We start from the raw sequence: 21,078 nt of genomic DNA, 5'->3' as shown, positions 1-21,078 counted from the left end.
TGATTCCATTTTCCATAAGCTTTGTGAAATCTTCTTGTATCTGTCTTCAAAATGAATTTGTACTTATTTATTTTAACTTCCTTTGTAAGACAGAGAAAGATTCCCTCTACTGATTCACTCCCCGTTGCCCGACAGCTGGGGCCAGGCTGAATCTGGGTCTCCCACGCAGGCAGCATGGATCCAAGTACTTAAGCCTTCCCTCTGTGACCTCCCAGGGTGGTGCATTGTCAAGAAGCTGGCATTGGAAGCAAGACCAGGGACTCAAGCCAGGCACTCCAAGGGTTACATTAACCCCTGGGCCAATGCTCACCACTGCCCTGGTGTCTGTGTGGTCCCCTCCAAGGGGGCTGTGGGTGACTCCTGTAGAGTAAGGACGGGAACAGGGTGAAAGATGAAGCTGCAGGTGCCTGTCGGGAACTGAAGCTGAGTGTGCTGGATCAGGGTTGCCCTCCAAGCATGGTGGAGAGAGAGGTGCAGGGCCTGAGACAGGTGCACAGAGGGAGAGGAGCTTCGAGGACAGGGCTTTGGGTCCAACAAGGAGATGAGAAGGAGACGTGATTAGCTCAGAGAGATGCTTGAGAGGAGGCGGAGTTGTCCTGCCTTGGCAGCTCCCATCAACAGGACATGGCCTGCAGGGGCTCCTGAGAACATGTGGGCCTTGGAGTGGTTTGCTTGCTCTTCCAGAATCCCCTGTCATTGTGCCAGTTTGAGCCCCAGCTGTCCCAGCTCCATCAACTTCTGACCCAGCTTCCTCTGATGAGCCTGGGAAGGCAGTGGAAGGAAGATGGCTCTGGTGCTTGGGAGATCTGGATGAAGCGCCAGGATTCTGGCTTCTACCTGGCACAGCCCTAGGCATCTGGGGAGTGAACCAGCGGATGAAAGATCCCTCTTTCTCTGCTGTCTTTTGCTCTGTATCTCTTCCTTTCTCTGTTACTCTGCCTTTCAGGTAAACAAATTTAGTAAGCAGCCAATCTGTGTAGAGCTGGCCACAGTGACTGTTATAGGTAACACCTTTGAGACAGACGGCTTGTAACGGTGTAAGAGTCAATAGTGCTTCTCTCAACAACTTGGCCCCCTTCCTGTTGGAGAGCCATTCGTCTCGGGAGGTGCCACCAATTGACATGAAGACTTACGCTCCTGTCTGGGTCAACCCACGTGACCTCCCACATACCTTGGGAGTGTTTTCATTGTCAAAGTGCTGTCCACAGTGGCTAAAGCAAAGAAAGAAGGGGATGACGTTCCACGAATGTAGATAGGAGCTGCCTCCTTGGCTGCATGACAACGTGCTCTGAGCTGGCCTCTCCATGGTTTCCTTGGCATATCCCTGGTGGCCCCAGGACGACTGCTGCTGCCCCAGACATCACCTCCTTACTCACTATTCTGGGAAAAGGGGCAAGTGGGAAAGGGTGCTCTTGCTGATGTTCCTCGTTGTGCTCATTTATTGGCGAGGATGCGCTTTCCCGCAAGTGGTCCCTGCTGCCAGACTTGCCCACTCACTCCTTGGCCCCTGGATGGACAAGTCCCTGGTCAAGAGGAGCTGGATCGCCACGTCCAGCTGCATCAGCCTGGGCGCAGCTCACTGTCCTGGAATGGGGACAAAGTGAGACCCACATGGATTAGGCAGTGGCCTGGTTCTTGCCAGCCCCCTTATTTAAATGGCAGCTGTGTGAGTGTAGAGATGTTTGTTCTGTTTCTTTTTAAGGTGTGTTTATTTGAAAAGCAGAGTGGCAGAGGGGGCAGCGAGAGACAGAAAGATCTTCCATCTGCCGGCTCACTCCCCACGTGGCTACAACAAGGTCTGACCTGAGCCAAAGTCAGGAGCCAGGAGCTTCTTCCTGATCTCCTGTATGAGTGGCAGGGACCCAAGCACTGGAACCTTTTTCTTTCCATTGCCTTCCCAGGCTCATCAGAGGGAGCTGGGTCGGAAGCAGGATAGCTGGAACTCAAAAGTGGCGCTCGTGGCATCTTACACCACCTTCTCAAGAGTATTAGCAGGGAGCTGGATTGTAAGCGAAGCAGCCTGAACTGAGATGCCTGCAGTGGAAGCAGCAGGTTAATCCTCTGTGTCACGCCGCCAGTGCCTTTCCCATCTGTATTGCTCACCGCTGTATCTGCAGCTCCTGCAGCAGTGCCCGCAATGGGCGGGGTGGTCATTAAATGGATGGATGGATGGATGAATAAGTGCCTGGGGGAGGAAGGTGCTGGGGCTGATGGGCAGGTAAGCAGTAGTGTCTATGGTGCCCAGCTGCACGAAGCCCCCGTGCGGTAAACAAGCTGCTTGCTGGGTGGCCGACAGTCACCAGAGGCATCACTATGACCTTGCTCCTTCTGTCTTTCCTCCCAGGGAGTGACCGCACCTGGAGACCGCTCTCATGCCAATGACCCTTCCCAATTCCTCCCTTGCCTCAGATGACATGATGTGTGAGGGCAACAGGACCACCATGGCCACAGCCCAGCTGATGCCCCTGGTGGTGGTCCTGAGCACCATCTCCCTGGTCACAGTTGGGCTCAACTTGCTGGTGCTGTGTGCTGTGCGCAGCGAGCGGAAGCTGCACACCGTGGGCAACCTGTACATTGTCAGCCTCTCGGTGGCAGACCTGATCGTGGGCGCCGGTGTCATGCCCATGAACATTGTCCACCTGCTCATGACCCTGAAACGGCCGCTCTGCCTCTTCTGGCTCTCCATGGACTACGTGGCCAGCACTGCATCCATTTTCAGCGTCTTCATTCTGTGCATCGATCGCTACCGTTCTGTCCAGCAGCCCCTCAGGTACCTCAAGTACCGCACCAAGACCCAAGCATCACTCACCATCCTGGCGGCCTGGTTCCTCTCCTCCCTGTGGGTCATCCCCATCCTTGGCTGGCATCACTTCCTGGGGAAGAGCCCGCCAGCTGAGAAGGTCAAGTGCGATACGGACTTTTATGATGTCACCTGGTTCAAGGTCATGACAGCCATCATCAACTTCTACCTGCCCACCGTGCTCATGCTCTGGTTTTATGCCAAGATCTACAAGGCTGTGCGGCGGCACTGCCAGCACCGGGAGCTCATTGGCAGGTCCCTCCCTTCCTGCTTTGAAATCAAGCCGAAGCCAGAGAACCCCAAAGTGGACGGCAAGAAACCCGAGAAGGAGTCCCCCTGGGAAGTCCTGAAGAGGAGACAGACAAGTGCTGAGGGTGGGCCTGCCTCAGAGGCGCCAGCCCCCAGCCCCGAGCAGCTGCAGTCTCCAGTGGTGCTCAGGCCAGAGGAGCCTGGAGAAGAGGCCTTGCCCCATTGCATGGCGCTGACCTCGAGCCAGGGCTGTAGCCCAAGTTATGCCGCCATCAGCCATTCCCGGGATTGGCTACCAGCGGAGGAGCAGAGCCCAGGTACACGTCGGATCAGTGAGCTGTCAGAGGCCCAGACGTTAGGAGACAACCAGTCCTTCTCCCGGACGACTGACTCAGACATGGTCACGGAGCTGGCGTCGGGTAAGGGCAAGTTGAGAAGTGGGTCGAACACGGGCCTGGATTATATCAAGTTCACCTGGAAGCGGCTACGCTCGCACTCAAGACAATACATGTCCGGGCTGCACATGAACCGCGAGCGCAAGGCCGCCAAGCAGCTGGGCTTTATCATGGCAGCCTTTATCCTCTGCTGGATCCCGTACTTCATCTTCTTCATGGTCATCGCCTTCTGCAAGAGCTGCTGCAATGAGCCCGTGCACATGTTCACCATCTGGCTGGGCTACATCAACTCTACGCTCAACCCACTCATTTACCCCTTGTGCAATGAGAACTTCAAGAAGACATTCAAGAGGCTGCTGCGCCTTCATCCCTAAAGGAGCTCCCCCTCCTCCCCACAAGGGGATGCCACGAAGGCATGCTGGCCATGTCCAGCGAGGAACCAGAGGTCTGTGTGTTGCCAGGCGTTGGGGCTTTCTGGAGCCAAAGCCGCAATCCCCGAGGGCTGGGGGAGTTGGAAGTCCCTCAGGCCTCTCTGGGAAAATACCTGGCAGGGTACATGGTCAGCAGGACGCTGGCCCTCTGAGCAGAGAGCAGAATGTTTACCGAGGCTCTCCTGCTGCTGGAGCTCTCTGGCCTGAAGGAGCTCGCAATAACTGCAGCTGCAGCCTGGGACACCCGGGCATCCGGGAGCAACGTGGGCAGAGGTCCCACATAGTGTGGCCCCCCTGGCGTGGAGCTGGGGGACTGTGCCTGGAGCAGACAGATGTTGTCCCTGCCAGGGTCACCCTGGGAGGCAAGGCAGGCTACTGTGCAGTGGCAGCTGCTTCTCAGAATGCGCCTCCTCCAAGCCTGCCTCCCAGCTTGCTCCTGAAGTGGCTCAGAAAGCCCCAGCCTCACGTGTCACTCGCGCATGTCTTAGACTCAGTGCTGCTTGCATGCCCTTCGTCTTCTACTCCAAGTCCCCTTTTGCTGTTAAAGCAAGGGGGTGACAGATATTGCACACAAAAGAAAAAGTATTTCAGAAAGGTTCCAAACGTTACAAACAAAGGACCGGTGGGGGCGGGGAAGGAGCAAAAAGCGTATGCCGTGTAAGTCCCAGGATGCCGACAAGAGGAAGGCGGTGTGACTGGCCCCAGCAGGCACAGGCGCAAATTGAGGTGGAGCCAGATGGAAGATGCCAAGGTCCTGTGTCTCTTACACAGGATGGTGAGAATGAAGCCTGTGGGGGTTCCATCTCACTTGTAGCACATTTCCTCTGGCAGGCAGCAGTGTGTCCTCACACAGACACACAGCCATGCGCACACAGTATTCCCAAGAGTGGTGACCATTCCCGGAATGACTCGTGAGTGGGTCAGTGGGCTCAACAGACGATGTGACATTTTTAATCTGTGAGTTTCATTAGCTTTGTCAGAAAGTCGTGCTCTTCCCTAAGTCACAGCTACAATTTAGAAACTCACCAGGTCGAGGGAACCTGTGGTTTTACTCAGGGTTTATGTGTGATCCGGATGTGGTGTGTGTTTTAAAGCTCGACGCTGAGCCCTTGTACATGTGGCACAGGAAAAAGCCTGTCCAGGTGCCTTGTATGCACTGCACCCCTGTTTGCACAGCCTGTTCAGTGGCGGATCTCTTTGCCCCTGAAATGCGCAATGTCCTGTGATTTATTTATTTGTGAGCATCTGGGGTTTCTGACTGAATTGTATCAGATATACGGTAGAATGTTCCAGAGTTCCAGAGTTTGATGGTGTGTTCTTGCTGGTTTCTGGCCATATTTGTAAATGCCTCTCAGACAGGAATTACTTTTTTTAAAAAAAATAAAAACCTTTATTCCCACTCTGTTTTGCATCCCCTACAATTCTTCTTGCTTGAATCTGGTATTTGGGGAAGGATCAAGGAGCCACTCATCATGGTCTTAGTTGTTAGCTGAACTCGCAGCGATGGACTTGGTGCATGGAGCCTGTAACACGCATAGGCTACTGACTGATGCTCAAAACCCAAAGTTAATTAGTGGCATCAGAATTTATAGACAGAGGGTCATATAGGATAAATGAGGAGCGTATCAACAAAGCCCATCAATTGTTTTTATACCCTTGTTTGGAACTCTTCTGTGTTGTATATCCCACCACGTGTTCTCATTCACATGCTGTCCACTCAGCTGTTCTCATACAAATGGTATCCATTTAGTTATACCAATGCTGCCCACTCAGTTGTTCTCATACAAATGGTATCCAATCAATTGTAATCCTGCGCTTACTGGCCTAGGGTCACGATGTCCTTCTACAGGAAGGGACTGTGGGTGATGGGAGGGCAGAATAGGGGAGACCAAAGAGGAGGGGTGGGAGACACCAGGGGCAGCAGAGGGAGCGGAGGAGAGACAAGCATGAGAGGAGGGAACTCCAGGGTGGGGCCAGGGCAGGCTGGGGGAATGGAAGGGCATGGAAATGGAGACTAAGGGGAAACTGAGGCTTGGAAAGGAAGACTGAAGAGAAGCCAGGAGTGGAGAGCAAAAGTAGATCTAGTGGCTCAACGCTAATGCACTTAAGAGAAATCTGTGTTCATGGCTCTGTTCAAAAGCCAAGTATATTCAAAGGAAGAGCAAACCATCCTTAGCTTCTGATGAATAGAAAATTCCTTAAAAGCTTCTCTCAGGGTTAAGCTGCCACTGAGGATGCCCACACCCCATGTCCCAAGGCACTGTCTGCCAATGCTCCTGCGAGGGCTTGGGACTCTGCCACCCACATGCCAGAATGATGGAGTTCCTGTTTCCTGGCTGTGGTTTGGTCCAGTCTTGACTGTGGAGGTGATTTTGGAAGTGAGGCAGTGGGTGGAAGATCTCTCTCATCACTTGGCCTTTCAAGTACATAAATCTTTTATAAAGATGCTCCTCTGAAGACAGACTGAAAACAAGCCAATCATATGAATCTTTAAAGAGCTTCCATCTGTTAGACCGGTGATGCTGGCAGAAAATCCCACAGTCAGCAGACTGTTGGAGAAACTGACCGTTTAGCTGTGTGGCCACTGGAAGCATGCAGGCTTCTGCTCAGAAGGTGAGCTTCCATGTGAACCTCCAGGGGGTGGACGTCGTGGTCTCGTGTAAGGGAAGACCACGCGGGTCTGGCTTGGCCATCAGGCGCCCTCGTGCAGGGAAGGCTCAAAGACAGAATGTTCCCACGTCCTGCACGTGGTGGTTCCTCCAACACTGGGAGCCTGGCTGGGCATGTGTGTAATTGCCATTGTCGGGAGCAGGTCACCTCCTCAACTGAGCTGTAGCATAACGGAGTCGCTGCAGTCTTGAGGGAGTGTCTTGGGCCTGGTTGCCAGGCCATGTTTGGGGATGCTCCCTGCCTTTCTCTGGCCCCTGGTCCCATTTGGTGTCCCAGCGGCCAGCCCTGCCATCCTGGGAAGCAGAAGCAAGTCTTCCCAGCATTGTTCTCAGGCCCTCATGGGTAAAGTCAGCAGCTATGGGTTCTGGCCCATGTGTACTGTGCATTCTCGCACCGCCTCTCTGTCAGTCTCCACTCTCCCTGAGTGTCCTTTTGTAAGTCAGAATGTAGGTTAATAGTCATCCTGTGACCACTTCTTCGTCAGCTCCAGAAGCACATAGGGCTGGGCAGGTGCATGTGGTACAAACTTGGCTAGAGGACTGACAGTGCCCAGGAGCACAGGGGTCATCATGACCCAGGCACAAATTCCCAAAGGCATCTAATGTAACATCTTGAAGGCAGGGCTTAAGCCACTACCTGCCATGTTGCCATTCCTATGAGCACCAAATTGAGTCCTGGCTGCTCTACCTCTGATCCAGGTTCCTTCTGATGTGCTTGGGAAGGTAGCAAAAGACAGCCCAAGTGCCTGGGCCCCTGCACTATGGGCCACATGAAAGACCCAGATGGTGCTGTGGGTGCTGGCAGCGGTTTGTCCAAGCCCTGTCGGTGCAGGTAGTTAGGAAGCCAACCAGCGATGGCTGGAAGATCCCTTTCTCTCTCTCTCACTAAACAAAATCAATCTTGCACCCAGTAGGGGAGACAAGTTCATAAGGAGCTAAAGCTCAAATAAACAGAGCAGTGTAAGGTGGCTAGATGGTACCAGATACCTTCGAGTTAATTACATGCATACACATGATGAAGAGTGTCTGGAAAACTTTTGTTTGTTTGTTTCACTTATTTATTTAAAGCCTTGGTAAAAACTCTTTCCTTTCCCAGGCTCCCAAGCTCTGGTCCAGCCTGTCCCCAGACAAGGCTGGCCTCAGGGCAGGGACCCTGTGATCTCTCTACTGAGCCACCTCCCATCCCACTTCCCTGTTGTTCTCCTGGTTCTGTGTGTCCAGTCCTTGTGACATGTGTTGATCTTTTCTGTCAATCACCCACGTGGTCCCTGCCATCAATCTTTCTGGAGAGGTGTCCCCTTGCTGAGTCTGAATCAGACTTCCATGACAACCCTGGCCCTGGGAGCCTTTGGACCAGCTGCTGAATGCTCCCAGCCGATGACGCAGCACCCACCAGGCAGGGCCTTTGTGGGGTTGGATGTGGCACCGGTTATGGCCACGATTTTAGTTCATCACAGCTGTATAATATGGCCACATCAGAATCACTCTGGGAAGGGCCACCTGGAGAAACACATCACACCCACCGTGGCATGATCAACTCCTGTCCAGTGTTTTGCACACCCATTTAGGAAACCCCCCCCACACACACACACACAAACAGAGTCGGTGATCAGCAGGTACCCGGGCCGACCCTAAGCCAGGCCCGCCCTAAATTCCAGGTCCTCCCACTTGGTCTGGTGCTAGGGGCGCATTTCCCGGGGCCGATCCGCCCCGGCTCCAGTGCGCACGCGCGTTGCTCTCCTAGGCAGGCGGGGGCGGGGCCACGTTGCGTCATCACAGTGCGCACTGCCGACGGCGCGTTGGTTGCCGGAAGTTGAGCGGCGGTAAGTGAGCCGCGGAGGGCCAGGGAGGATGGGGTCTTGTGAGGCCAGTTTTGGGGGAGTCGGTGACAAGGGGCGAGCTCGGCGGCGAGCAGGCCGAGCAGCAGGCTTTAGGGTCCTCCTCCGCCGACCTCTGGGAGAGGGAGCGGGGCTGCCAACTCCAGGGAGTTACTCCGCTGCTTCCCTCTCTGTCCGGCCGCGTTCCCTTGTTGGTCAGTCCTGAGTCGGTCTCTCGTGTCCCCTGACAGGGAGAACCCGGCGTCTCCGGTGTCAGGATGTCCTGGCTGTGACTGGCTCGCCCCTCTCCTCTGAGCCGCCCTCTCCTCGTCCGTGAAGTGGGAATGTCCATAACTCGTCCTGTGTTAGGTGGGGGGTTGGTCAGGCCGAGCGGTTCTCGGCCCCGCGGTGGGGTTCAGGGATGTCGGCGTTGGGCTGTTACTGTTTGCACAGCCCTAAGGCACCTGGCATTAGAGGAATGGAGTTGCAGCTGAGATACCAAGGGAGACGAACTCGTTGTAAACTAACAGAAAGCAAACTCGCAGCTACTCCTGCCACAGACGCCCCGGAGCTAGAGCTGCGCCTAGACAAAGCCAGTGACCCGTTCCAGGTCCTCTGCCGAGGTGGCCCAGCTGCCTTCCAGAGTGCACCTGAGCAGGAAGGAGGGGTGGAGGCTCCAGCCAGGACTCAAGCTCAGTGACCGCTGCTGAGGGCGGGCCTCCGCATCCCAGACTCCCTCTCCCACCGACTCCCCCCCTCCCTCCATACACACACCATTTCTGACTGTAAACACATGCTTAGTTTTCCCCTAGACCCGCCTCTTAGGAGCCCTGGGTTGGGCTGACCACAGGTGCCAGTAGTTCCAGCCCATTGAGCACCTTTCATGCCCTGCGTCTTGGAAAGCTTCCCTTTCATTTGTCGTGCTAAGTACATTGGTCCCATTTGCTGTGTTACGTCCCCGAGGTGGCACAAGTGCCTAGCAGCCTGAGGGCACTGAACCCCAAGTTTTTAGGTATGTAGGTATGACACATCACTCCCATCTGGCGGGTCACTCCCCAAATGCCCAACAGCTGGAGCCAAAGTGAAGCCTGGAGCCAGGCACTCTATCGAGGTCTCTCCCCAGTGGGAGGGAGGGACCCCGCTACTTGAACCTGCTGCCTGAGTGGGGAACAGAGTTGGGTCCCAAACCCAGGTGCCCTGGATGTGTAGGGTGCAGGCATCCCACCTGGGGGTTGTACCTGCTAAGCTCTGCCCCCGTAATGTGCAGATTGCAAACTTTTCGGAAAAAAATGCATGGATTTCATGATGTGTTTGCTCCAAAATAAACATATTTTTCCATTTTCCACAAACCTTCAAATGCGTGTACTCAATAAATGTTCGTTAGATGATTGATTAGCAATGCCTATTTGAGTGCCTGTATGTGTCAGGCATTACTGTGGGCGGCAGTAATGTGGCATAGTTAAGATGACGGACGTGTTTTGTTTGGTTGGTTTTTAAAGATTTTTTTAAAAAAAATTTTTTTTTAAAGATTTTATTATTATTGGAAAGCCGGATATATAGAGAGGAGGAGAGACAGAGAGGAAGATCCTCCATCCGATGTTGCACTCCCCAAGTGAGCCGCAGTGGGCCGATGCGCGCCAATCAGACGCCGGGTCTCCCACGCGGGTGCAGGGTCCCAAAGCTCCGGGCTGTCCTCGACTGCTCTCCCAGGCCACAAGCAGAGAGCTGGATGGGAAGCGGAGCTGCCGGGATTAGAACCAGCGCCTATATGGGATCCCAGGGCTTTCAAGGCGAGGACTTTAGCCGCTAGGCCACGCCGCCGGGCCCTAAAGATTTATTTTTATTGGAAAGTCAGATATATTTATATATAGAGAAAGATCTTCTCTCTGATGATTCACTCCCCAAGCGACCACAACAGCCGGTGCTATGTCGATCCGAAGCCAGGATCCAGGAACCCCTTCCAGGTCTCCCACACGGGTGCAGGGTCCCAAGGCTTTGGGTTGTCCTTGACTGCTTTCCCAGGCCACAAGCAGGGAGCTGGATGGGGAGTGAAGCTGCCGGGATTAGAACCAGTGCCCATATGGGATCCTGGGCACATTCAAGGTGAGGATCCCAGCCACTATGCCACAGCGCTGGGCCCGGAGCCTGATTTTGTAGTGATTATAAGTAAATATACTTTGAAGGGGAGACAGATGCTTGAGACATTGATGAATGCTATGAAAAGTAAATAAAAAGGTTTAGGGTAATGGGATAGACACTTGTGGGGGCGGGGCAGAAGAAGCTGTTTTGAAATCTGGCTGGGGTAGGTCATGTTGCCCTACAGTTTAGGCTGTGTCTCGTCAGAGGGCTGCATCGAATACCCACTATGCTGCTTGTGTGTCCAGCGGGTGGTGGCTCGGGGGCTTGGTGCCCTGCCACCCAGTGGAAGACCAGGGTGGAGTCCCTGGAGAGTGAACTGGCGGATGGGAGAGCTCACTCTCCTTCATTTTTTTCAAGGAGATGAGAAAGCTAGACATTTGTATAGAAGACGGTATCTGGCCAGAGATGAGTTCTTTTATGAGGAAGTGACTCCTGAGCTAACACCTCAGTGAAGGAAAAGCCAGGCTTGTGAAAGCGCCTCTTGCCACACTTCCCCTGCCCTTGGTGCAGGTGGGTCCGAGCATCAGCCTTTGCCCCCTGCCGCTGCTGCCTCTGTTCTCCTTGGCTGGCTCCTCCCTGCTCTCACATGACACAGCTTTGAAACTGGTGATGCAGCTGCTTGCACAACTGTGTGTTTCAGCAGCGGGTTCCCTTTCCTGTCCCAGGCCCGCTTCTCAGTGAGTGTGAACATTGGCTTGTCTGCTGCTGTGTGTCCGGCCTGCATTGTTCCCGGGAGCACAGCCTGTCTTTAGTTCACCATTCATAAGTCAAAGTCTTCCTTACCCAGAAAGCCCTCCACCCACTAGTATCCCAGAAAAGGAATAGGGAGCTAACCGATGGCCCATGCTCTTATCTGTAAAAACTCCAGTCCGAATACAGCCTGGGACCGCAGTTGTTTCCTGAGATGCCTGCCTGATCTGTCAGGTGTGTTCTGTGCTCCTTATCCAACTTGGCCAGTGTGCTTGAATAAACACATTCATGACTGATCGATGCATTCTGGAGGTACATACCAGTGATGTGTGAAGCTGTTGCAGAAGCTTGGTGGAAGTAGTCTGGTGTGAGTGTGAGCCAGGCTAATGCACCAGGAATGGCTTCTCTGAGGAGGCCCTGCTTTGTCCCAGCCCGAAAGGATGGGTGGACTAGCCAGGTGAAGGGGGAAGTCAGGTATATATGGCCATGGGCAGAATGCCCAGCATGCAGGTGGCCCACAGAGTCGCAGCGTGTAGTGTTGTGGGTCAGTGGGGAGTGAGGAGGGAAGGAAGGGTTCCTCATGAAGGATCTCTTGGCCTGTCTCATGCCAAGAGTACTGACCACAGTCCAAGACCCCTGTGTACCCTGTACTAGCTTTGGCACTGAACTGTTTTTTTTAAGATTTATTTATTTTTATTGGAAAGTCAGATATACAGAGAGGAGGAGAGACAGAGAGGAAGATCGTCTCTCTGATGATTCACTCTGCAAGTGGGCCACAATGGCCAGAGCTGAGCCAATCTGAAACCAGGAGTCAGGAGCTTCCTCAGGGTCTCCTCCCACGTGGGTTCAAGGTCCCAAGGCTTTGGGCCGTCCTCAACCGCCCTCCCAGGTCACAAGCAGGCAGCTGGATGGGAAGCAGGTCGTCTAGGATCAGAACTGGTGACCATATGGGATCCCAGCATGTTCAAGGTGAGAATTTAACCACTATTGCGCTGGGTCCCCCTGAACTGGTTTTGTGTTCTTGTGTAAGTCACTTCCATGCTAAGCTTGAGCTTCCCCGTCTATTAGGAGGAGAAATGTAGCTTGAATGCAGTGATGGTTTGCTTAGCACTGGTAGGTAGGTTACAGAAAGCGTGTAAGGCGGGAGGGCAAGAAAACTAGGACAGGGGCTGGGGTGGCTAGACAAATACCCAGCAGCATCTGTGTGGGCTGCATAGTGGAGCTGGTTAGATGGAACAAAGCTTTAATTCCCAATGACATGTACGAGAGCTGAATGGGATGTGGAACAGACTGGACTACTGCTACACGTACTGGCAAACCAGGGTAGGGGGCGGGCCTGGTGTGGGTTATTGCAGGTCGCTCCAACTAGGCTGCAGCTCCCACTGGTTTATGCGAGGGCCGAGTATGTGCTGGGCAGAACCAGGCTGGACTGCAACACCCATTGGTTCCAGTGGAAGTCGGGGCTGAAAACAGAACCAACCCAGCGATCACAACCACCAGCTGATCAGGGCGATGGACTGTGCTGGGCCCTGTACTTGCTAGTACATACAAGAACCTGGTCTGGGAACACTTCAGACAAAGTTTCTTTGGAGATCACCCCAATCGAAATGCTGGACTCAGAACCCTAACCAAGAAAAGACAGAAGACAGAACAAGTCAATCAACCACCTCAGCTATATGTTGGCAGCAAAATACTGGGCAGAGACTCTAAGATGGACTGTGTCAATCAGTGGATTCTTCAAAGACCTCATCGTGCTTGGAGTGGCAAGATTGTCAGCGATTCATAACTGGTGAACCATCAAAACCACTTGAGCAAGAAGCTCAGAGCATGCCCTACATCTGGGACCTGGGGAGGGTGGGAAACTGGGTGGGCCTTCTCCCTTAATACCCCCCTTTAAACATGAAGGAAACAATATGGAAATAATAATCTTACCCACTTTCCTATACCCCTTGAACCTTTTTTACCCTAATTAACTATGTAAAGATTGTCACAAATATAATAATAAAAAAAAAGATTTGAAAAAAAAAAAAGTGTGTAAGGGACAGGGATTGTGGCACACAGGGTTAAGCCGCCACCTGCGACATCGACATCCTAAATGAGCAACTGATTGGATTCCTGGCTGCCCCATTTCCAGTCCAGCTCCATATCAGAGCACCTAGGAAAGCAGTGGAAGACGGCCCGAGTGCTTGGGCACCCTGCCACCCACGTGGGAGAACCTGATGGGGCTCCTGGCTTCAGTGTGGCCCAGCTCTGGATGTTGTGGCTTTCTGGAGGAGTAAGTCAGTGTTTGGAAGCTCTCTCCCTTTCTCTGTGACTAGCTTTCAAATCAAATCAGTCAAATCTTCAGTAAATAGGAACACTCAGTCTACAGCGGCAACTGATCTTGCCAGGCCAAGATGTTTGGACTTCTTTCTCAGCCATCGGGGTGGAGAGCCAGGCGCTGGAGACTTTTGGACTGGAGTGTGGCTGGTCTCTGCATCATGGTTCCCGGGCAGCAATGGGCGCTCACTGGGCAGGAACTGCACGAGTGACTACATGAAGGCCTGAGGAAGCCAGGGGCTGTGCAGAGCCCCGCGGGTAGGCTGCGTGGGTGAAGGAAGGGGGCATGTGCTGGGAATGGTGCCAGCTTCGGAGCAAGGAGGGAGACGGGGTGGTGGGCAGGCATTGATGACTGCGTGGGAAGCAGCAGCACGAACCCGCGAAGTCCTTGGGTCTCTCATTGGTCATCCCTGACTCTGAGATTTTATGGGCGAGTCGGCCACCCTAGCCTCCACTTCTGTCCTTGGCAGTGAACCTCACTGATGACCGCCTTCCTCCCCTCCTCCCCTTCTCCTGACAGCCTTCCTTTGTGCAGGTGGGAAGGCTGTGCTGTGTAATTAAGATGTGGGGAGGGCTGCTTTGATCAAGGGTGCTCCGCATGCATTCCTGTGCTCTGGGTAACAGCCAGTGACCCAGTTCTGAGGATCCCCTCTGGCTGTCCTCACGCCTGCCTTACCCATCCTGGTGACCAGTGTCCAGGCTGTGCCTGTTGCCCTGGGTGTGTGGTGGGAAGCGGAAGCCCACTTCCCTGGGGAGTCCAGAACTGTGCTTCCTGGCCTGCCAAGGGCCTGTAGCCACCAGGCCAGCGCAGTGCTCCATCAGCATTTACACGCTAGGAGGACACCCCAAAAGATTCACCTGGAAGTGGGATAAGAATACCTTTATTTTGGTGTGAAATTGTTTTTTACATCCGTGCATAGTTTTCTCATAGTACACATTTTCTACATAGCATGAAAAAAAAAACCCTTGTTTTGTACCGAACCCCTGCTTTAAGTTCCATTTTCCCAGGGGCTTGTTAATGACCCTGTGTTACTGCATGGGCTCCGCCGAGTCCTCACAGAGCGTGCCTACTTCACCCACGTTTCCAGTGCTCTCAGCCTGCTGCTGTGCCTGCTGCGGGGAAGGCTCCCCAGCCTGTACTCTCTCCTTCACTCTCGCCTGCCAGGGCTCACTTGTGTTCTTTGGCTTGGAATCCTGCCTCCTCCTCTGCTCAGAACCTGGTGCCACCATTTGTTGCTTTTTTTTTTTAAGATTTTTTTATTTATTTTTATCGAAAAGTCAGATACATAGAGAGGAGGAGAGACAGAGAAGAAGATCTTCTGTCTGATGGTTCACTTCCCAAATGACCGCAACGGCTGGAGCTGAGCCAATCTGAAGCCAGGAACTTTTCCGGGTCTCCCATGCTGGTGCAGAGTCCTGAGGCTTTGGGCTGTCCTTGACTGCTTTCCCAGGCCACAAGCAGGGAGCTGGAAGGTAAGCAGGGCCACTGGGATTAGAACCAGTGACCAGATGGGATCCCGGCACATGCAAGGTGAGGACTTTAACCACTCTGCTATCGTGCCGGGCCCCACTTTTTTTTTTTAATCAAAGATTTCCATTTCAGTGACCTCAGAGTACTGTTTTCCTGGGAAAACAGGGCACTCTCCCACCACATTTTGCTAGCCCCACAGGTGGCCGCCTTCTGGCCACACTGTTGGGGAGATTTGTTAGGTGTTGCCACTGTGGGGATGGGGATCCCCAAATTACATAGTGGAGATTGATACCCCTGACTGGGCTCAAAGAGGCACCAGCTAGGCTTAGTCTAGATTCTTATCTTCGGTATGTGAGAGTACAGCCTGGAGACGGAGGGAGGGGGGACAGAAAAGGGGCTTTTGTTGAAGGGCAGACAAGATGGTACCCACTGGAACATGAGTGCAGGCAGTCTCAGGAAAGGATGACTTGTCCCCATCTGGGCGGGAGTCTTCCTCTTAGAGGGTGGGGTGCTGCTCAGGGCAGGACCTGGTAAGAATCCAAAGGAGCAGGACTGGGTTAGAGTGCCTGGAGGGTGGCGGAGAGTGAGGCTCAGCTGCGTGGGGAGGAGAGGCTGTGTGGGGCCCTCACTCAAGATTAGTCATCATGGAAGACGCTGGGCTTTGGGCGGTGCATGTGGCTTGGGTGTTGGCTTCCTTCCTGCCATGCCCACAGCATTGCCCCTCTGCTTCTTCACCCTTCCCTCTTTGACGCTGTGGCTCCACAGACCTGCTCCTCCAGGGTCATCAGAGCCCAGATCTGAGCGCTGGCCCTTGTGTTGACTTCTGACCAATGTGCTGAGTTCCTTCACCTGCTCTGTCTCATCACCCTGGCCATTTCCCTCACAGCTTCCATTCTGATTCTTCCCCTAGTCCCTTAAATGCTGGCTTTCTCCCAAGCCTGTCTTCTGTTTGTCGCTGACTTCACCCTAATTCACACAGCTGCCATCCCTGTTCCCCAGCTGATCCGCCGGTGCTGCCCTCAGCTCAGCAAGTCTAAAGCACGCCCGCCCCTTCACGCCTGGTCCCAAGTCTTCTGAGGCAACCCTGGGGGTCATCTAGGACTCTCCCTCTTGTACCTTCTCTTGCTCTGGGCCCAGGACGTCATTAGAACTCTACAGTGTCCCCTGCCTGTTCAACCTCTGAGCCTTGAGTCCTGCCTCAACTGTCTGATCCTGTCTGGCTGGTGTCTGCGGTCCCTTGCTGCAGTGCGGGTGTTTGGTCTAGCAGTTAAGATGTGTGTCCGGCTTGGAGTGCTGAGTTCATCCCCCGCTGGGCTATCGCCTAGTGTGGGCCTGGGAGGCAGCAGGTGTGGCTCAAGTAGTTGGGGTCCTGCCACACACAAGGGAAGCCTGGACTGAGTTCCTGCTCTAGCTTTGGGCTGATCTGGCCCTAGTTGTTGTGGCATTTGTAGAGTGAAACAGCAGCTGGAGGTTCTCTTCCTGTCTCACTGAAAGAGAGGAAGGAGGTGAGGGCTTGAGGACAGATCTCTGCTAAGGTACAAGCCGTCATTTTTTTTTAGATTTATTTATTTTTATTGCAAAGTCAGATATATACAGAGAGGAGGAGAGACAGAGAGGAAGATCTTCCATCCGATGATTCACTCCCCAAGTGACCACAACGGCCAGTGCTGTGCCGATCTGAAGCCAGGAACCCAGATCCTCTTCCAGGCCTCCCACGCGGGTGCAGGGTCCCAAGGCTTTGGTTTGTCCTCGACTGCTTTCCCAGGCCAAAAGCAGGGAGCTGGATGGGAAGTGAAGCTGCCGGGGTTAGAACCAGCGCCCATATGGGATCCTGGCACATTCAAGGGGAGGACTTTAGCTGCTAGGCCACCACGCTGGACCCTATATGTTGGTTTCTAAGTAATGTTAGTTTATTACACAGCCATCACTTCCTTTAATAAAACTGTTTTGTCAGTTTTTAATCCCTCCACATCCAATCCTGGTTTCTGTATCCATCTTGTCTCCAAGGGTTTCGGGAGCAGTCTGGCTAGTGACATACCTGAGATCTAGATACCTGTGGCTGCAGTTCTGCTCTGATCAAGGCAAGGATGTATTTCCTCTATACTGATGATTTTCTTGGAGAAACCCTTCTGATCTCTTGTGTGACCGAGGTCTACTTTAGCCAGTCATGCAGATAACACAGCACCCAGCCTTTGTCCACTGATCTGTGGGATCCACCGCATTCTCTTCTTTGAAAGTGAGATTTTGAAATCTCTGGTGTTTTCTTGACCCAGTCTTTCAGTACCTCTTCCATTTCTTGGGATTCATTGAAGATCATCAGAAACAAAACCCACAGGGTCATTTAATCAGTAGCAAGTGTCTGTGACTCAGCCAGCTCCTAGGAAGCCATCGCAGGCTGTGGCTGGGGGTGGCCTAGGAGCTCCTCTGTAGAGATCATGGGCCGCTGGCCCTCCCTGGAAAATGGACTTGCCTGAGGCCACTGGCCCTGGAAGTGACACCAAGGCCCAGGGCAGGCCTGTGGCAGCAGTGCTCCGTCTCCCCTGCATTTTCTCAGCTGTCACCATCCTTCCCTCTTGGGCTTGCCATGCCCAATCCCATATCCCAGGGCTGAAGGAGACCTGACTGTGGGTGAAAGTCAAAGATCTTCCAGCAGAAGGGTGGGAAGATAAAAGGAAGGTGGCCCTGGAAACAGCCAGTGAGAATGACAGTTGCAGCGTGGGGCCTGTGGATATGGCCGGTCACCTATCCCTGATGCACCTGCTGAGGAAGCAAATAACACACAGTGTGGCTTCCACATGGGTCTGAGGAAGGGAGAGACAGTGTGCCCCGTCACAACCATCCTGCATGCCTGAAGTGATCAGGCGTGATCGCAGGAGCCACCTGGCAAGACAGAACAAGCAGCCTGGTGACTTGATGTCTTGCAGAGACATCATTTTGGCTTGGGTGCCTCTTGACTCAGGTGCAATGTTGGAAAGGGAGTGGGGCTTCTTCTGGGCCACTGGTTCCTTCTCAGAGTCCCGAGTTTGCATCTTTTTCAGTGGAGGACTCCTTCCCTGTCTCCATTTTGGCCGAGAAGACCCTTTATCGGTCTCACATGTCACCTTGCATGGCTCCTGAAGGTGCAGCGGCCATGCCAGCCTGCAGAACATGTGTGAGTCCCAGGTGCCAAGGCAGCCACACCTCCCCGCGCCACGCACACACTGCCACTCGCCCCAGCCTTCTGCTCCTCGGCACCCGGGTGGGACTTGCTAAGTGTGCTCTGTTTCTGCCTGGAAAGGGTACTTGAAAGCCAGACTGTGGTCGTCCTGGCGCTTCTGCTGTGTCTGGTTCCGTGTGCATACCCTCTGCCCTGAGCCCCTGGGCTTTCTGCCTTACCTCATAAACTGTAGCAGGAGACCAAGCAGCTTCATCTTTATAATGCCACTGCAGCGCCTCCCTGAGAGCTCAAGGGAGCCCCTCTCATTGGGAACTGGTGGTTGGCATGGGGTGCTGATTGGAGCACAAACACTTCCTCCCTGCCTCCTGTGGGCCAGGCCCCACAGCTGGCACATCGCACACTTTCTCCGTTGGCCCTCCCAATGCTGTTCTGTGTTAGGTCTGATCGCCCATGCTGTACAGACCAGGCGATCAGGGGCCAGCTTGCCAGCTGGTGAGCAGGAAGCCAGGAGCCTGACTCAAGCTACACTTTGTCTACCTGCAGAATGCTTCCCAGCGGCCCCTGGTACACTCTCTCTGCCTTGAGACACAGCAGAATAAAGTCATAGAGAACTGGTAGTGTCATCAGGATGGGCTGTTCACCTATCATCCTAAGGGTCTGGTTTCCCTGGAGATGGGATTTTTTTGTTGCAGAGGACTTTTTTTTTCTTTCTTTTTTTTTCTGTGTGATTGTTTATTTTCTGCCAACTTGACTTCTCGTTCCTGACAATCCTGTACTGGCGTACTGCCTGCTGCTGTGTCCAGTCCTATCAGACTCCTGCGGAGGGAGAACGGCTGGCCAGCCGCCCTGGGAAGCAGTTGTGCTGCAGTTAATTTTTTAAGTGGCAAAGCCAGAATGTTTTCCTCTTCAGGAAGTGCCAGGACGTGGTATGGGACTGACTTCTCACCTCTGTTTCACCAGAGCTGGGTTTAAGTGTATCCTCGGCTCTCGAATGAATGCCTGAAGGTTCTAGGAAGGCTTGCTAGGCCTCGATCAGAGGGGATTCTGTTCTTTGTTGTCATTCAGACACAGTACACGTAGTTTAAAGTGATCTGATCTAGAAATCCAAAGAGTTTGTGGAAATGGAATTAAAGGGTGGCATATTTTGGTGCAAAAAAAATGTATATTTGCATATGAGGGATGTTCATAAATTTTTTGAAAGGGTCAGGTGTTTGACCTAGTGGTAGAGATGCAAGCTGGGAAATTCGGTTCAGTTCTGCCTTTGTTTCCAGTTCTGGCTTCCTGCTACTCAGCTCCCTGGGAGGTGGTGGGTGCTGGCTCAAGTGATTGGCCCTGTGCCACCCACCTGGGAGACCCAAATCACATTTCCAGCTCCAGGCTTTAGGCTTGGCCCAGCTGGGGCATTTTGGGGTTCTATACCAGTGGCTAATCTCTCTCTACCTATTTCTCTCCTTTTAAAATACTTTTTTTTTTCCCCTAGAAAAGTTCATGAAAGAAAATTCATGCTGTGCAGAAACTGCATAGATTTCACAAATTTTGTATACCCAGAATAAGCATATCTTTTGATTCCCTTTTATCACATGCAATTTGAAGTACTTTGTCTATAGCTCCTGGCTTTCACATAGGGCCCCTCTCAACAGTACCCCACTCCCTCCTGCCCCACCCTGGAGTTACAGCTTCCTTCACTGACAGGCAACTGGGTCAGTAATGCATGAGCTCCGCCCTGCCCCTCGCCCCACACACACACTGTTGGGTGCCAGGGTTCTGCACAGCTGCAGTCTCGTGTTCACAATGCCTCCTGTGGCTACAGGTGGGAGTCAGTGCCCAGCATCTGTGGCCATAGAGCCAACCTGGGCTCTGCCTCACTCGCAGTAGCCCCTGCTGGTTTCTGCTGCCCTTTGAAGAGGTTCTGTCAGGGTGGTCAAATGGTGCAGAGATTCAGTTGCCCGCCCTGTGGGTTGGAGAGCTACTCTGCTTCCAGTCCAGCTTCCCGCTAATGCGGGTCCTGGGACGCAGCAGAGGATGACCGCAGCATGCCGGTCCCAGCCAGCCCCAGGGGATGGAGGTCCAGGCTGACCCAGGCTTGGCTACTGTGCGCTGTTAGAATGCAGAGCAGCAGATGGAAACTGTTTCCCTCTCCCCTCTTCACATAAAATGAAAATAAAAGTTTTAAAAGTACATAAAAATATTCTTTCAAGCATGACACTTTAAAAACACATTACTGACAGTTTTAGAGAATGAAGAGACACTAGGGTTAACAGGTCATCTAATCGCGGGGTTTGCAAACCCCATCCTGTGGGTGACATCTGCCCAGGGTTTCCTTTTATGCCATCTCTACTTTAAAAATGGTTCTTACGTCTTTCAAGGCTTATAAAACTTTTTTTTTTTTTAGAAAGAAGTGGGGAGAAGATTACATAACAAGAACTGTTTAGTGGCCTGTGGTGCCTAAAGTATTTATTATCTGTCCTTTTCAGGGAACACTTGCCAAACTCTGGCCTCAGCCACTGCTGGCATAGCGGTCCTTTACACAGTCACTCTTGGCAGACACGCGCTGGAGCACTTCCGTGGATGGGAATTCGTCCATCTCTCCTATCAATCCATTTCCTATTTGGACAGCTGAGGCCATTAGTAATTAAAAAACCCTGCCCAAGTGTGTCCTGCACCGCACATCCATTCCACTGGCCCCTGTAGAGGAGAGCTGTTGTCCTGTGTTCACATTTCTGAGTCTTGATTGTATTTAGTGCTAAGTGCAGGAAAGAGATGAGTTCAGGGCTCCCCCAGCTGTCACTTCCTCTGTTTCAGGTGTGACTTCTTGGAACCGGAGTGCTTGATCTGTTGAGTCACATGTGTCTTGCATGTGTCTTGCATTCCTTGTCTTCTTGCCATTGGGTGAGGATGCTTGTCCTTTAATTATTTTACTTCTTTTTGTGCTGTTATTGTG

The 21,078-nt window shown here is 53.0% G+C and overlaps 3 protein-coding genes across 3 annotated transcripts in view; all 3 read left to right on the top strand.

Annotated features, from left to right (window-relative positions):
- Window positions 1-2,473, top strand: part of SLC6A1 (solute carrier family 6 member 1) — a 147,541-nt gene extending 145,068 nt beyond the window's left edge. The window contains exon 17 of the mRNA XM_058678513.1: window positions 2,345-2,473. The gene's annotated coding sequence lies outside the window, so the exon portion shown is untranslated. The remainder of the gene's footprint in view (window positions 1-2,344) is intronic.
- On the top strand, window positions 2,373-5,274 carry HRH1 (histamine receptor H1). The gene has a single exon (XM_004581665.2). The coding sequence runs from the start codon at window positions 2,373-2,375 to the stop codon at window positions 3,816-3,818; it is 1,446 nt and encodes a 481-aa protein (XP_004581722.2). The 3' UTR covers window positions 3,819-5,274.
- A 3,052-nt stretch (window positions 5,275-8,326) lies between these two features.
- ATG7 (autophagy related 7) overlaps window positions 8,327-21,078 on the top strand; it is a 158,582-nt gene continuing 145,830 nt past the window's right edge. Inside the window, exon 1 of the mRNA XM_058678809.1 lies at window positions 8,327-8,367. The gene's annotated coding sequence lies outside the window, so the exon portion shown is untranslated. The remainder of the gene's footprint in view (window positions 8,368-21,078) is intronic.

This window comes from Ochotona princeps, chromosome 21 (assembly GCF_030435755.1).
Source record: "Ochotona princeps isolate mOchPri1 chromosome 21, mOchPri1.hap1, whole genome shotgun sequence".
Lineage (NCBI taxonomy): Eukaryota > Metazoa > Chordata > Mammalia > Lagomorpha > Ochotonidae > Ochotona > Ochotona princeps.
Note: the sequence above shows the minus strand (reverse complement) of the source record. Positions and strands in the feature narration are given on the sequence as shown.